This window comes from Tubulanus polymorphus, chromosome 4 (genome assembly GCF_964204645.1).
Source record: "Tubulanus polymorphus chromosome 4, tnTubPoly1.2, whole genome shotgun sequence".
Classification (NCBI taxonomy): domain Eukaryota; kingdom Metazoa; phylum Nemertea; class Palaeonemertea; order Tubulaniformes; family Tubulanidae; genus Tubulanus; species Tubulanus polymorphus.
In genome coordinates this window covers 18,425,164-18,440,465 of record NC_134028.1, presented here as the reverse complement: position 1 = coordinate 18,440,465, position 15,302 = coordinate 18,425,164, and the positions used below count along the sequence as shown (strand labels likewise).

At 37.2% G+C, this 15,302-nt stretch overlaps 1 protein-coding gene across 6 annotated transcripts in view; it reads left to right on the top strand.

Annotated features, from left to right (window-relative positions):
* Nucleotides 1–15,302, top strand: part of LOC141903109 (DNA polymerase lambda-like) — a 168,630-nt gene that overhangs the window by 139,817 nt on the left and 13,511 nt on the right. For 3 of the 6 annotated variants that reach the window (XM_074791073.1, XM_074791071.1, XM_074791072.1), the window contains one exon: nucleotides 10,301–10,462. The exons of 1 other annotated variant lie outside the window; for it this stretch is intronic. In XM_074791073.1, the coding sequence (XP_074647174.1) occupies nucleotides 10,301–10,462 (162 nt within the window). Of the gene's footprint in view, nucleotides 1–10,300; nucleotides 10,463–10,954; nucleotides 11,358–15,302 lie in introns of those variants that run through there. 2 more of the 6 variants (XM_074791075.1, XM_074791074.1) reach the window with 2 other exon arrangements.

Below are 15,302 nucleotides of genomic sequence, written 5' to 3'. Positions count from 1 at the left end.
GATTGATTTGATTGGCATTGAAGTGTAAGCGAACATTCACTTACACGTACAAGGCCTCCACGTGCGCGCGGAAATCATTAGATTAGGCTCTTGCACATACAAACACATGCGCGTACAGTATACACTACTATAGTGATACTGTAACGCTGCTTGCTGGCGCGTTTGACATTTCATCAGCAGAAGAAGAGCGCTGTGTTTTCTGTTTGATAGAATTCGTAATAAATTGTAATTTCTTGTAACCTGAAAATACTAAGCAGCAAACTACAGGTTACGTAGGTCGAGGTCTGAATATTGTAGTCAGTGGTGATTTCCAGGATTTAAAACGATCTAATGGGCCGATTTCTTACTACCGGTATTTTAGCTTCCGCAGCCATACATTCAGCCACCCTTTGATATGTGACATCATATGAATGAATATTTTTTCATACTATGAAAAATATTTCTTTGAAAGTATAAGTTTCCATGCCGCGCCTAAACAAATGTATATCTTTGGTCTTATTTGACTACAAAATAATCCAATATTTAAACTTGTTGAACTTTGAAGTCATGAATTAAAAAGATTTTTCAAGCAATGCCCTTACCCCAAACAACCTCTAGCTTTCAAGGTAAACCACACTTTGCCCATGGGCAATTTATTTAAATGGTCACCAGGGGGTGTTGAATAGTACAAATACTTGGTATTTCTATGATTGTTTCTTTGATTAGTTTCAAGTTCATAGGTTTCAGGTTATGGCACCTTGGTAGGAACCTTTTCGTGGCATTGTTTCGTTAAGAATGGACCAACATAGTCCACCGCAGTAGTACTGAATGCTCGAAATAATGAATGGAGACGTATAATCTGGGAGTGGAGCCATTATTTGTCTCCCTGCTTCAACTTTACTATATATGCACACATTGCATCCGTTTTCAGCTTATCGAAGCGCTTCTCTCCCAGATATGATCTAATACCGAGGTTGTGATATTTTCGAATGGTAAGTTTCATCAGTCAATGTTATCTTGGTCAGATTATCGGCATTCATCTGATTTTGGAGTAATCCCAAGTATTTTCCTTCCGCAACCAACATGCGATATTCATGCAAAGGCTTCCTGATGAGCATTCATCATAAACGATATTTCAGCGTCTGATATTTCTACACGAGACAACGCTCTAAATTCCTATGCTCAACTTTGGACCAAGACTCGGTCAACTGCTTTCTTTTTTCAGCTCAGGTGACAGCTTCGTTGCAACTTTTGATTCAACAAACTTTTATCAAACTTTTTTCATCTCTACGAGCGAATGTGATTGGCTGTTTTTGGGATATACGGGGAATTCCCGGCGCTACTAAAATAATTATGGGAAAGCCATTAATGGCGAACGTTTCATTGGACTAGGTGCCGTATATGTGCGAATTTTAAATGCTCATTGCTGGTGAGAATATAAAAATTCACATATCGCCATAGGTATTGTTTCATTTTAATACCCGGTGAATGTGTTGATTAAGATAGTAGTGAAGCGAACGTTCACTAAGGTCTCCACGTGCGCGGGAGTGCTAACATTAGACTGTTGCGCACACAAACACACGCTCATGCAGACTACTATATGGTGATGCTGTAACCCTGCTTGGCGCGTGCACGTTTGGTATGATAACAGGCTGAATAATCGTCGTAGCAGATGAGCGCTGTGTTTCTGTTTGATAGAATTTGTAAAAAGTCATAATTTCTTGTGAACGGAAAATACTAAGCAGCAAACTATAGGTATAGGTCGAGGTCTGAATATTGTAGTGGTTAATTTAACGGATTTAAAACGATATAATACTACACCCCAGTTTTAGTATCCGCGGCCATACATTCGAAAAGGTTTCGTTTGCAAGACTCAATATTTAGCCACCCTCTGATGTGTGACATCATATGAATTTTATTTGAATATTTTTTCATGTTGTGAAAAATATTTCTTTGAAAATATAAAATAGTTTCCAATGCCGCGCCTCCCTGTACCCTACGAAATTTTGGACGTAGACCACAAACAAATGTTTATCTTTGGTCTTATTTGACTACAAAATAATTCTTTAAGAAAGATAAAATACAATATAATCTTATAGAACTTTGAAGTCACGAATTAAAAAGATTTTTTTTTCAAGCAATGCCTTTACTCCAAACAACCTCTAGCTTTCAAGGTAAACCACACTTTGCCCATGGGCAATTTATTTCAAAATGAAGTCAGGTAAGGCGAGTTTCCAGGACTCACAATCCAACTCAATTATAATCATCAACGAAACAGGAACGCTTCCCATAAACTGAAAAATTTAAAGAGGACATGCAGTTGATAATTAAAACATCAAGAAACGGCATTTTACCATTAGATTCCCATTCGTAAGTTAAATTTAGGCATGGTTATAGAGAGTTAAGATACAAAAGGAAATTATCAACATTAAAATCACAGGGCAATAAAGCAAGGACATCATCAACATATCTGAGCCAGATTTTGGGTGGTATATCCAAGTACAGAGTTGATATTTCTGATTTCCTCTCCCACCATTTAAACTTAATTTACCACTCGTTTATTTTCCCTCATTTTGACTATTGCGACATACTATACAATAGTGCAAACAAAACCGTCCTTGATCGTTTAGAAAGGCTTCCTTACAAAGCTGCGCTCTTGGTATCTGAATGTATGCAAGGAACTAGTACTAATAATGTCTTGTCTGTTTTAAACTGGCAAAATTTATCCTCCCGTCGCACCAGAAGACATCGAATATTTATGTATGTATAAGGTTTCCCATGGACACTTCCCTGTTTACATTAGAACGATGTTTGAACCACACACCCTCCCCACTCGCTCAAGCAGACCTTTTGAAATTCCCGCATTGCTATCGCAAAAAACAAGGAAATCTCCTAAATTTACACTTATGAAATGCTGGAACATTACACTTCAATCTCTTAGGAATACTTTCCGCATTTTAATCAAAAATTAGTTTCCGAAAATCAACTGCAAAGGTTATTAGTACGTCCATGTTGAAAAACTTAAACAGAGAAGAAGAAATCTGCCTTAACAGATTAAGATCCGATCTTCTAAAAGCGCATCTTTTTAGCACAATTTTTTAAACATAGACAGCCCAATGTGTACGTTTTGGAACGCCCAACTAACAACAAAACATTTCTTGTTAAAATGCCGACCATCCCAACATGCAGAAAATATCCACAAACTCTCTTACCAGCTCGCGGCCCTAAACGTATTACACTTCAAGTTAAAACTGAACAAAGTAAATGTCGATTTCTATAATACGGTGATCACAATTTATTGTACGCTGAAAATTGACACAAACAGATTAGGAAGGTTCCTGGTTGCAGCTTGAAGGTGCAACATCCAATTTCCATCTCTTTTCGCTTGAATACAGTCTAGTAGTATCGATACCATCTCCAAATAAGGCCGGAAAATATTTGGACCTGGCATCATGGAATTTGTGGAGATTTTATTTTAATTTTATTATATCAAGATTGTCAACTTCGTTGTTTTCTGTGCCAAACTGTCCATGACTTTTTTCTTAGAGCTTAGACCTAGGGTTCTATAGTGTTTGCCTTTCCTAACAATATGTTCAACAAGAGCTTAGAAATCTCGGGTATCATTTTATCAACTTTTCTCTGTTCAATATCATTCCAGATACACTGTTGTTCAGGTATATTGTAAATATCATTACGAATTTGGAATACGACATAAGCAATTTCTTCTACGTTATTTAGATATTCTGTCTGGAATGTGACCTCAACTTCATCATCTCTATTTTTGATTTCAGTTAGAGATCTTCTTAGCGTATTATTATAATATTTACTTGGATATAACAAGCACGAATGTGCTTGTTCTAGAGAGTGGATGACAGTTACGGTGTGATCACTTCGATATTCAATATCCTCATAAAATGCATTTGGGCGAGCAAGATATCGCCTCCGTGGTTCAACTGATTTTTCATGACACATGAAGGGATATTTGGCTGAAATGTCTTTCATTTCATAGGCATTACCTGCATTAAGCCCGTACAAAAGGGATACACATAGCTTGTCAAGTATTGGTTCCATCTGGATACGGGAATCAGATTGTTCAAATTTTTTGACGCCTTATAAAACGTTACCATTTGGAAACCTAAACAATGTTAACCATTAAGCGTCATTTTACAAACGACAGCCGTAAATCGATGTGCAAAACGTCACAGGTCTATGAGTACACAAACAAGCTATCTGGCAAAATATTATTGACATAGATGTAGAATGGCTTCCTGTGATTGTATAATGACCTATATTCGAACGTCGAAATGTTATATTGCATTGAATATCATTAGAAGACGTATTGTAATAGTAAAGGATGGCGGATGTATACACGATTTGGAAGTCTGATATAAAAGTCAGACCCTAACGTTGGCATGCCGGTGGAATGACGAAGCTATCTACGATGTGTGTAGGGCCGGCGTGAATTTCATCAGCGGCTACAAGCGGTAAATATGAAAATGTGTAAACATATAATTTCAATATTCAAACGTTTTAGAAAATATGTTTGATATTAGGAGTATGCAGGTTTCGTGAGATTAGCTATTTATAATAGCATAGCTGTCATATACGGCTCCGCGTCCTCTGATGGCATGTGTATTAGGTGACAATTCAATTCAATTCTTTATTGATCCTTTTTACATTGAAATTCCGGGGTAAAATTCCCAAATTCAATAAATACAAATTTTAAAATAAATTAATACAACATACATGACACACGGGTAATTCATACAGAACAACATAAGCATGTTATTTTAAATGACAATGTCTACTTCAACCCACCCAGACTCAAGACTCTAGGATATCGAGTGACAGCAAAACCTGTGGCCCGGGGCCGGCTGGCTAGGCCACACGATATGCTCATGATGAATGCATGATGAAGCAGACATCAGAAGAGCTCTTTCTTCAACCATGGAGGCAATGAAGTTGCAGACCCGCTTAGAGGCATAAGTAAATGAAGTCGGTCGCAAGTTCGCGATCAATTATTGAGAATTTTCAATAAAAAAATTTAAACCACTACTAGAGTCGAAGACCTGTATCATCTACCCAATCGCCAAATCTCATCATTCCCCAAATTTGTTAAAACTTCGATTTCAAATTTGCAATTCCACATTAGCTTAGCCCAGAAATTCTACATTTTTTTCGCAGGCGTCAAATAATTTTCTAAAATTAATTTTCTTGTTTCTGTCTCAGCTTAAATGGCATTTTAAATGATATTTCCCTTCAGCCCCAATAAAGTCTGAAATCCCCGCAAAACGGACACTCATGGCTAGACCATCCTTTGCAAGGCCGAGAATTCCCTCAGATACTGATATAGGGTTGATAGTTATAGAGGTTATATGTGTATATATTCTATTCAATTCCATATTGTATAGGAGTAGATATGTATAGGAGTAGATAGTAGTATGTGTGTGCAGTGTGCACGATAGCGCATACTAGATGTGTGCTGGTGCGCACACTGAATGCAAATGGTTTGAGTTACAAGGAGGGAGTATTTTGACCGGAAAGAACAGCATTTAGTAACTATATTTAATATGTAAGGACTTTTAAAGGATGGTTAGTGCAGTACAGGAGGGAGTAGAATGGAAGTAACCGGGATTGATAATACAAAATAGGGTAAGGATAGAAGCGGGTGAGGTCAGGGTATAGAAATGTAAAGAATGTAGGTTTTTGAAGTTAAGGGAGTTGGGGAGATAAAGCAGAACGATATGTAACACTGAGAAGAAAATAAAGAAGTGTGGTCGTGAAAAAGACTTGTTTCAACTTATATTCATTCTAGAAAGGAGAAAGCTGTAGACAAATAGACAAGTCGGTCAACAACATTGGTGAAAGGGGTCACACAACAACTGTTAGAGAAACGCAGTGACATAGCAACTGGTGGAGAACAGCGGTACGTCCCACCTCTCGTCGCCAAGATATTTAGAGGTAGGAAATTCGAATTTGCTGGCTGGATGTACTTAACGCGTTCCAAAAAAAGGACCGCAAATATTCAGATACCAAAAGGAGTGCTTTAAAACCAGAATATCTTAACGGAAACGATGATCCAATTCCGTGGATCAACGCATTTCTACAATACGTGGAAATGATGGGCTGGACGGAGAGTCAACGATTAGGAAGTTTTCCCTTGTTTCTTCGGGATGAAGCGTGGTCATGGTATCAAGGACTTTCTGCGAGGGATAGGTCTGCATGGGATAATCTGAGAAAAGCTTTCGATAACAAATATGATAATGCCGAAAAGAAATTGCTACAAACACATGAACTAGAATATGTGAAAATGCTTTCAGGACAGTCAGTAGATAATTTTGCGGACGAGGTACGACAAAAAGCTTCAGAACTGGAACTACCACCTCATGTAACCTTAAGTGGTAACCCATCATTTTTTGGATGGGTTACCAATGAAGATTAAGAAAATTGTGTTGACTCAAATACCGGGAAATTTCGAAAAAAGCGGAATCGTTAGAGGGTCATGCAGTTCAGATGCTTAAAGATAGATAGCGCAGTGGATTAAGGCGAACATATGCTAAACGCCTTGCACTCGCCGGCAGTAGATGAACTAGAAAAATTGTGTGCAAGAATCATCGTGATAGAACAACAACAAGCGGCTAGACGAGATCAACAACAACATCGGCATTGGGAGCAGCAACAAGGTAATTCGCGCGTGAGGCAAAACTTTAGTTCAGGACAATAGAATTTTTGGGGACAAGAACCCCAATATTTTCGTGTTGAATGTTTTAACTGTGGAAAAAATGGACCTAACACTTGAAATTGTCGTATACAGCGAGAAGTAGGAGGACAGTGTTATTTGTGTGGACAGAACGGACATATTAAGAGATTTTGCGGACAGTTACGGTTAACAAAAGGCTCAAAATAAGCCACCAGCAAGGATAGGATTGGGCGGCTATCTAGAACTACGAGGACGATTAAAGCCAACAATTCTGGTGATTAAAAGGTAATACTAAACAATATTGCACCCAAAAGATGCCCAGAAATAAGAAAACGGCAGGCTAAATTGAAATCTAATAAGCAGGTAAACGTTTTGATAACTGAGCATCCTTAAGGTTAACTATGTAAAATAAGGAGACATGAGGTCGATACATTAGTAGATACGGGAGCAACAAATAGTGTGATTTTATTCGATTTTTAAGAAGAGGGCTCAGTCCATCCTTATGATGGGGAATATAGTAGGTGGGCAAAGATCACCAATGGGGGAATGTTGGAAGTTTTTTGATGTATAACCTTAAACCTTCAGATAGGCCAAGAAGAGATTAAGCAGAATTTCATGATATTGAAAAATTTGGCTCAGTCTAGTATTCTGGGATTAGATTTTTTACAAACAAATAGGGTTGTAATCAATTTTGAAGATAAGTTTCTTAAACTTAAAAAAACGGTAACATCGTCCACTTGACAGGAGGCTCAAATTTTTATTTAAGGATTTGTTTAGTAGCTCAAGATTCTTTAACTATACCGCCCATGGCCGAGGTCCAAATACGGGCAAGATTTAGGGAAGGTCCGAGGTTAAAGAGGGAGTAGGTTTCGTCCAACGATCTCCAACATTATGTAAGAGGTATCAGTTAATGGTAGCAGCTAGTGAATCGAGTAAGGGATGGAATATTGCCAATTCAGTTAGTTAACCCTACATATGAAAGTATTCGCTTATACAAGGGTGCAACTATTGGATGTGATACAATGATTGATTTAGATGCCCCAATAAATGCAGTTGAACCTTCTATGTCATATGAATGTATTCGCTTATACAAGGGCGCAACTACTGGATGTGATACAATGATTGATTTAGATGCCCCAATAAATGCAGTTGAACCTTTTATGTCATTGGATAATGAAGGGATATCAGCCCATCGGGACACACCCGAGGGGGATCATTTTGACGCAGTAAACACGGGGACTTATCTGAATATAATAAGTCACAGTTGAAAAGCTTGCTCGGGGAATTTAGGGATGTATTTGTAGAAAATGTTCTGTTATTAGGGGAAGCCAAGGGAGCAAGTTGCAACATTAAAACAGAAACTGAAAATCCATTCCAGTCAATGCCCTACACAGGTCCATTGGCACTCCGAGATATACTTGATCCAACAATTAATGGTACTAGGGGTAGAGGAATCTTCGTCGGATTGGAGTAACCCTGCCTTACTTGTTCCAAAACCAGGGGACTCCTATCGATTGGTGACAGATTTTCGTCGGCTGACCGAAGTTGCAAAAATCCAAAAATTGCATCAAAAATGCAAATTTTGAATCCAATTCCACATATTTTTGATACATTTACTATGTGTGGCAAATCGCAACCAAAAATATTTTCATCTCGATCTGGATATTTTCATCTCGAGTGGATATTTTCAGATACCAATATCGGAAAGGTCTCGTCATAAAACTGGCATTTTTATGCCGACGGGTCATTATCAGTTTACAAGATTGCCAATGGGAATCGCTTCGGCACCAAGCATCTTTCAGTCAATTATGGCTTGCTTATTACCTTCGTTGGGAGACTGTTTTGGTTAATTTAGATGACATTTTAGTGTCCTCAGCAGATTGGGATGATCGTATTACGCATTAACGTAATCTTTTTAGTAGATTAAGGAGGGCGGGCTTAGAAAATGTGTTCGATTTTTCTGCAAGGGCCGGGGCTCTTAGAGCTTTAACAGAGATACTTTTAAAAGGGTGTACCGTTTAATTAGACTGAAGAATGTCAGGAGGCTTATGATGATATTAAGGAGGCCTTGATAACAGCTTTGGTATTAGCGTTTCCTTCGTTAAAGGATGGATTTATAGAGCATTGCGATGCTTGTAATTATGCTGTCGGATATTGTTTGATGCAAACAGGTGTGAATGGGAAAGAACATGTTATAGCATATGGGGGTCGATCATTAACAAAACAGGAACAAGCTTATTCTGCTAGTGAACGAGAGTGTTTGGCTCTCATTTCAGCAATTAAGAATTTTAAAGTGTATCGATACGGAATGCCATTTTCGGTGGTAACAGATCATAAGGCGCTTCTTTGGTTGAGATAAATGAAAGTTGATGGGTTGGCAACGGGACGATTACAGCGATCGAGTATCATACTACAGGGGTATCAATTTTCTGATGCGAATTTACTGTCCGCAGAAAGAGTCGTTGCAAGAAAATAATGGCTAGTTGATTTGGTCACTGAACAACGAAACGATGATATGCTAAAAAGTATCATCACGAGTCAGGCGAATTGCCACGGGATGACGCGCAGGCACGAAAAATATCGGTGTTGTCATGTCGCGAAATCAATTGACCAATATACATATGCCCAAACGAATGATTCTGGAAAGATCGAATTCTGCACACTGTGTGATCAAAAAAGAACCTCATGTTTTTCAATTTTTTCATCAAATTTATTTTGCTCGTTTTTTTTACTGGATTTGTTCCACAGACGGGAATAAAAATTAATAAAATTTGACTTCTCATCAGATTTCGAGAGGCGGTACCGTGAACCAAGCTATTAAAAAAGGCCTTACCTTGATCAGAGAAAATTAGATTTTCAAAGACACATTATTTTGAAAATTATGTTATTCTTTACCTCTGGCATTTTTGGTATTTTTACGTGCTTATCAAATCATGGTATTTTTACTTATGGTATTTTTCCTCTGGTATTATTACCGTGTACCACAATTTCTCAGCTGTAGCCCGTTGACTTATAAACGCCACTGATAATCTGTGTTTCTAAAATGGGATTAAAAAATCAAAATATTCACATTATGATGTTATTAGTTGATTTCCAATGACATTAGATACACAACTAGATACTATGGCATTCATCTTATTTACCCGAGATCTGATAAGTGGCTGGTTTCTAGCTTTTCGAGAGATTTCGATGAGAAATATTCGTCGATTATTGATAGTTATATGTTGAATCTGCCTTCAGAAATCAGTTAGTTGACCACAATCAGTCTTCACTGATCTGAATGTCTTCAATAAAGGGATTTTTTGTTGATCTGACGTACGCTTTTCTATCCATTCCATTTCTGCTAATATTAGTGGGAATGTATCACTATGCGATTGCTTACCTCATCTCACCTACGTTTAACCTCAGAGAAAAAATATGATAAAATGACATCTGAATCATTAAATCAGACATCTGGTGAAGAGTATTCTAGTTTGAATTTGCCATGAAAGCGAGAAGTGTCGAGGGTTTTCCTACGATGGTCTTTCGATCCATTTAACCAGCATTGGTGTGGCATCATAGATATAGCTATGTGCGATGTATTAAGTCCACCGTTTGATGTGTTTTATGCTCTAATTTCAGCATCGTAGATTGGATATTATTGTTGTGCCATACGATGAGTTCGGATGTGCTCTGGTTTATTTCACTGGTTCAGCTCATTTCAATCGATCGTTACGTCACATGTGCAAGAAATTGGGTATGTCTCTCAACGAGCATTCTTTGAATGTTGGCGTTGTCCGAAAGGTAAATATTGCAGGATGCCATCAATTAATTGAAAAATAACTATCCCTCAAAAATTCTCCACAAAAGTGATTGTGGGGGACTAAATACAAGCCCCTGAGCTCGTTACACTCTCTCCAAATCTCAGCGGAAATCCAAAGGTCGTTGTGGCAGCATAACTGATAGCCTTCACTCCACGGGGGCCCTGGGAAGAGAATACACCCGGTTGATTAAGTAGTCGAAACAGGCTCACCCCAGTAGTCCGGGTTATATAATGATGGTATCATGGGATGACGGACATATCACCAGTGTCATAGCTGTATTTTCAATTAGAGGAATTTGTATTAATGATTTAGAATCATAATTTAGAATTTTATTCATTTATGATCTCCCATGAGAGAGTGTAGACACATCCCTCCGGGAGAATGTAAACTCACGCTCTGATTGCCCAATTGGCGACCTCTATAAAGTCACGGCTAATGTGAAATGAATAAAACAAAAACTGACGTTTTTTAGGTCAGCCGTTGATTGAGCATATTACTACATGCATACAAATGGAGCGAATTTAAAAGACATGGTTTCTGGATGAAATGCCGTTTGACTGTGCAGCGGTGCATGTAAATCTACAAATCATTCGTTAAAGTATTATCCATTCTCAAATTCTAAGGGACCCGAATTGTGAAAAAAGGCCAGGTTAAAATTTACCTGAGATTTCTTGCGAAAATCTGATTGCAAAAATATCAGTTTCAAAAAGCTAATCAGAAAGAAAAGTCTAGCTCCTCTATGATTGAATTAGCCGCAGAAATGAGCTTGGCCCAGTTTTATAGACTGGTATTATATGTAACCCAGGGGTTGAAATTAAGTCTGCCCCCTGGTTAAATCTAATACCATGTCTTTAAAACTGAGACTTGGTGTTCACGTGAACCATCATCGACTGTTTTACTTCCGGGCTCTATTTTAAAATTTCAAATGCATTATTTCAACGGGTTCAAATAAAAACACGTATGACACGAATATACGATTATCATGAATAATCCTTATTTTAGCGGAAGATGAGCACTGGTAGAATGTGTGATATGTTGTTATGTCATGTAGAAAAATAGCAGCAAACTATTGTCTTGCTCGGCGTACAAGTCGTGGTCAGTCAATAATATAGCGTTAAATATGGGGTTTAAAACCATCTATTTACGTACGCCAACTTTTCACGGAACCGGTTCTGATATGTTAGCTTCCAGCGCCATAAATTGCAAATGCCATCAAAATTGTACTTTCCGCGATTTCTTAACCAGAAGAAACTAGTAAACATATAACGACCTGAGATGTGACTTATTGAGAAAAGGAGCACGAATTAGCCGTAACAGTTTTCACTGACCTACAACTCACTTATATACGATTATTATGGCATATACAACGGTAGCAACACTATACAATGGTAAGAGTTTATTTATTCAAATCACTCCCAAAACGATAGAATTGGTAAGAGTTTATTTATTCAAATCACTCCCAAAACGATAGAATACGGCATGAACTGTCTAGTGAAATGACTGGAAGCCGCGAGCTTTTGTCAGAGATGACGTCAGAAACACGCACTTGCTAATTTAAACAATAACAGTGACCACGTGCTGAAATTGCCGATTTAAAAGTCATATTTCTCAGTAATGGCTGAACTAAAATTCAAACCAGTTCCATATATGATATTTTTGAATACATCACATTTGAAAATTAATTTTACACAATATTCTATTTTCATGGCATATGCTCTATCCGACAGTGGGTATCCCCGTGGGAAAACCCGTTTACTATTTAAAGTAAAAATGAAGAAATTCCGCGTTTTTGGAAAATTCCGCGATTCCGTCTTTCCGCGATATGACAACACCGAATAGATCTAGATTAATTTTCAAGAAATTTAGTGGATGGGCTTGAACCTGCTCACCATAGGGAGGCATACGCAACATTCTAGTTCTTGAATGCCTCTTGGCGTCTCAAATAGGACTATAGCGTAGGAACGGGTTAAACAGCCACTTGAAAACCATCTTGATTCTGATTTTACCATTTTCTATTTTAACGCAGTCTCAAATGTTTTGTGACTTTCTCAAAATGTATCAAAAATTTAACTAATTTTTAGTTCATAAGTCCTCAAATATTCATAAATGAACAGTTAAAAATTGTTGAAACATGTCGACTCTGCCGTAAAATCAACCTATTAACAGTCCGGAATTTGGGATAATATTGGGCTTTAGAGAACATAATGCCCTCGAGGTCTTCACATTTACAGAAAAGATTACGTAAGTGATTCACGCGCAGCGCGCGATAGGCGCACAATAGAAATCTGAGCCGCGCGTTCTTTGAGTGTCACCAATTAAGAGGACCGCTATTGTGAAAATTGACTGCGGGAGGAATATTCCTCCCAATGTCAATCGATGGAAACTTGACCATGGGGTCCGATATTCCAAGAATTGACTTTGGGAGGAATATTCTTCCCAAGGTCAAACGAAGAGAATTTGACCTTTGACCGTCTGAAAAAAAGCCGGTAGATTTTCATAAAGCCGGTAGATTTATGAATTTCGAGTGATACGATACACAGTGTTCGAGGTAATGAGACTGTATGAGACATAGGCCTACATAATATTTTAGAAAACTAAATAGATTTTGTATTTTCTTTGTCTAACAGTAAATTGCTATAACTTTGTTGACAATCAACTGTAATCAGATTGTAATCAGGCCCTTCTCGATAGAGGGGAAATCGTAATTAAAACACGTGCATAACATAGAAATTAAGTTTTGATTATACAGGGAATATATTAGGACTGCTTACAAATTTTCACTAGACTGCGATAAATCTAAATAGCTTAATACGGCACGAGTTTAGCTAATTTACGGGTTTAAAGGTTCATTTTCAGAGTCAATAGACGTAATTTGATAAATGCATTCTTTAAATGGAAATTCTATAGTAATCGATACAAATCATTTATATTAAGTGTTTTGTGTTAATTAAGAATGGTCATTCAAGGATTAAAGATCATTATAAAGCTGATACATTTCATTCGTGTGGATTCTTCTCTCATCACTAGTGTTAATAGGAGATTCGCGTGTCACGCATGATAAAAAAAATTATTCGAGTCGTATTTCTTTCATTTACGGTCGCAAATTAGCCATCGTCCTAGTCAGCATTATTCTCATTTATACGTAAAAGTGTATTCGGTATGAGGGTTTGTTTCTTTCTTCACTCCTTTATATACAATTCAGAAATAGGAGTTGATAGGAGGTTTTTACTCCTAACCGAACTCAGTTCCCATTCAGTTCAGTTCAAGTTTATATGCATGGAGATCTATGAAATAAGGGAAAATACAATCCAGCCTACTAGCCACTGAACGTTAGCTCCCAGAAAACGTCAGGAATTTGCAGAGAGAAAACATTATGTTACAAAAATATCGGATAAAATTCATTCTAAACATGCGTTACTAAGCCCAGAACTCCAGATATCGGGATGTTATGTCTAAGGCAGATTTCTCCCTTTGTGACACAACCATTTAATTACTCATGTGACCATTATGTTTAAACACCTCTCACAATCAAGCTTAAGATTAAGTGGCCTGTGGTATGAATGATTTAGTATTGATTCATATAGGAAGAATTATAGTCTTTACATTGAAATTAGTTGATAGAATGCATCTTACTTTTTCTCGACTTAAAAATTATTATTTGATCGACATACCACGGATTCGGAAACTAGTTGATTAAGAGCACAAACGCATATAGTCGCTATCCTGGTAATTAAATCGACTTAAAAATCGATTGATTGTTATTGAAATGATGAAAGTTGAAAAAGACAATCAACGTTTTTATGAGATATATGTTTCGTTGTTCGTGATATTCAGCATACACCAATGTCCAGTAAAATTTAACAACTCAAAGTTACTACAAAACTTACAAATTCTAATGTTTATTTAGCGGCAATTTTCCCCCTGCCATTTTTCCAACGTTTATCCAAAGATTGAAATACTTCATTAATACTAAACTAATACTAAAAGTTATCGCACTGGTAAAATAATATTTCAAATTTCAAATAGTATTTCAAAGATATTTCAAATAAAAAGTTTCAATAATTTATCGCATCGCACAGCAAAATCCGTGAAATACATTTTTGATTTACGGGTGCCTCATAGGCCTGTCATCGCTTGTACAATGAATTCTCTTTAATTGAGCAATATTTACTTAGGACTTAATCACTGACTTTCTATAGATAATGAGCTATACAAAGCCTAAACCGATAAAATTCAGTGGCTTGTTATTGTCAGCTTGCTTGTATACCAAGCTTCGCTAACATAAACGATGATGTTGCCCTTTTAACTGAAATCTTGACGTATCAAACCATAGATGAATAAAACTGCAAAAATTGCTTCAATAGATTTTACGCATGAGGAATCGATCTTGATTTGAAAGGCACTTGTTGACGTGTGGGGAAAAATTGAAAATTTTCACAGAAATCCTTTAAAACGATTCCAGTTATTTTGGACTTAATTTTGCAATACAAACGAAAACATACCAGCGGCAGCAAATCATAAGCTCTTTAATGGGTCTTCTTAGGGGATTTTTACCGGGGAATTTCGACCATTACCGTGTAGACGAGCCGGTAACAAAAACCTTTGGAAACAACAAATTATTCGCTTGTATGAATTTACGCCACTTTTGATAGGATTGCCTAATCAAATATTTAAATCATGAAGATGGCGAGTTGACTGAGCCCGAGGCGCAAGTCGATAGTAGTTATATAGAAACAACAAACATAATGCATTTTCCTTAAAAGTGTTTCATCTATAGAGATTTAATACAACTTGCCAACAGTTCAATTTCTATAATGCGA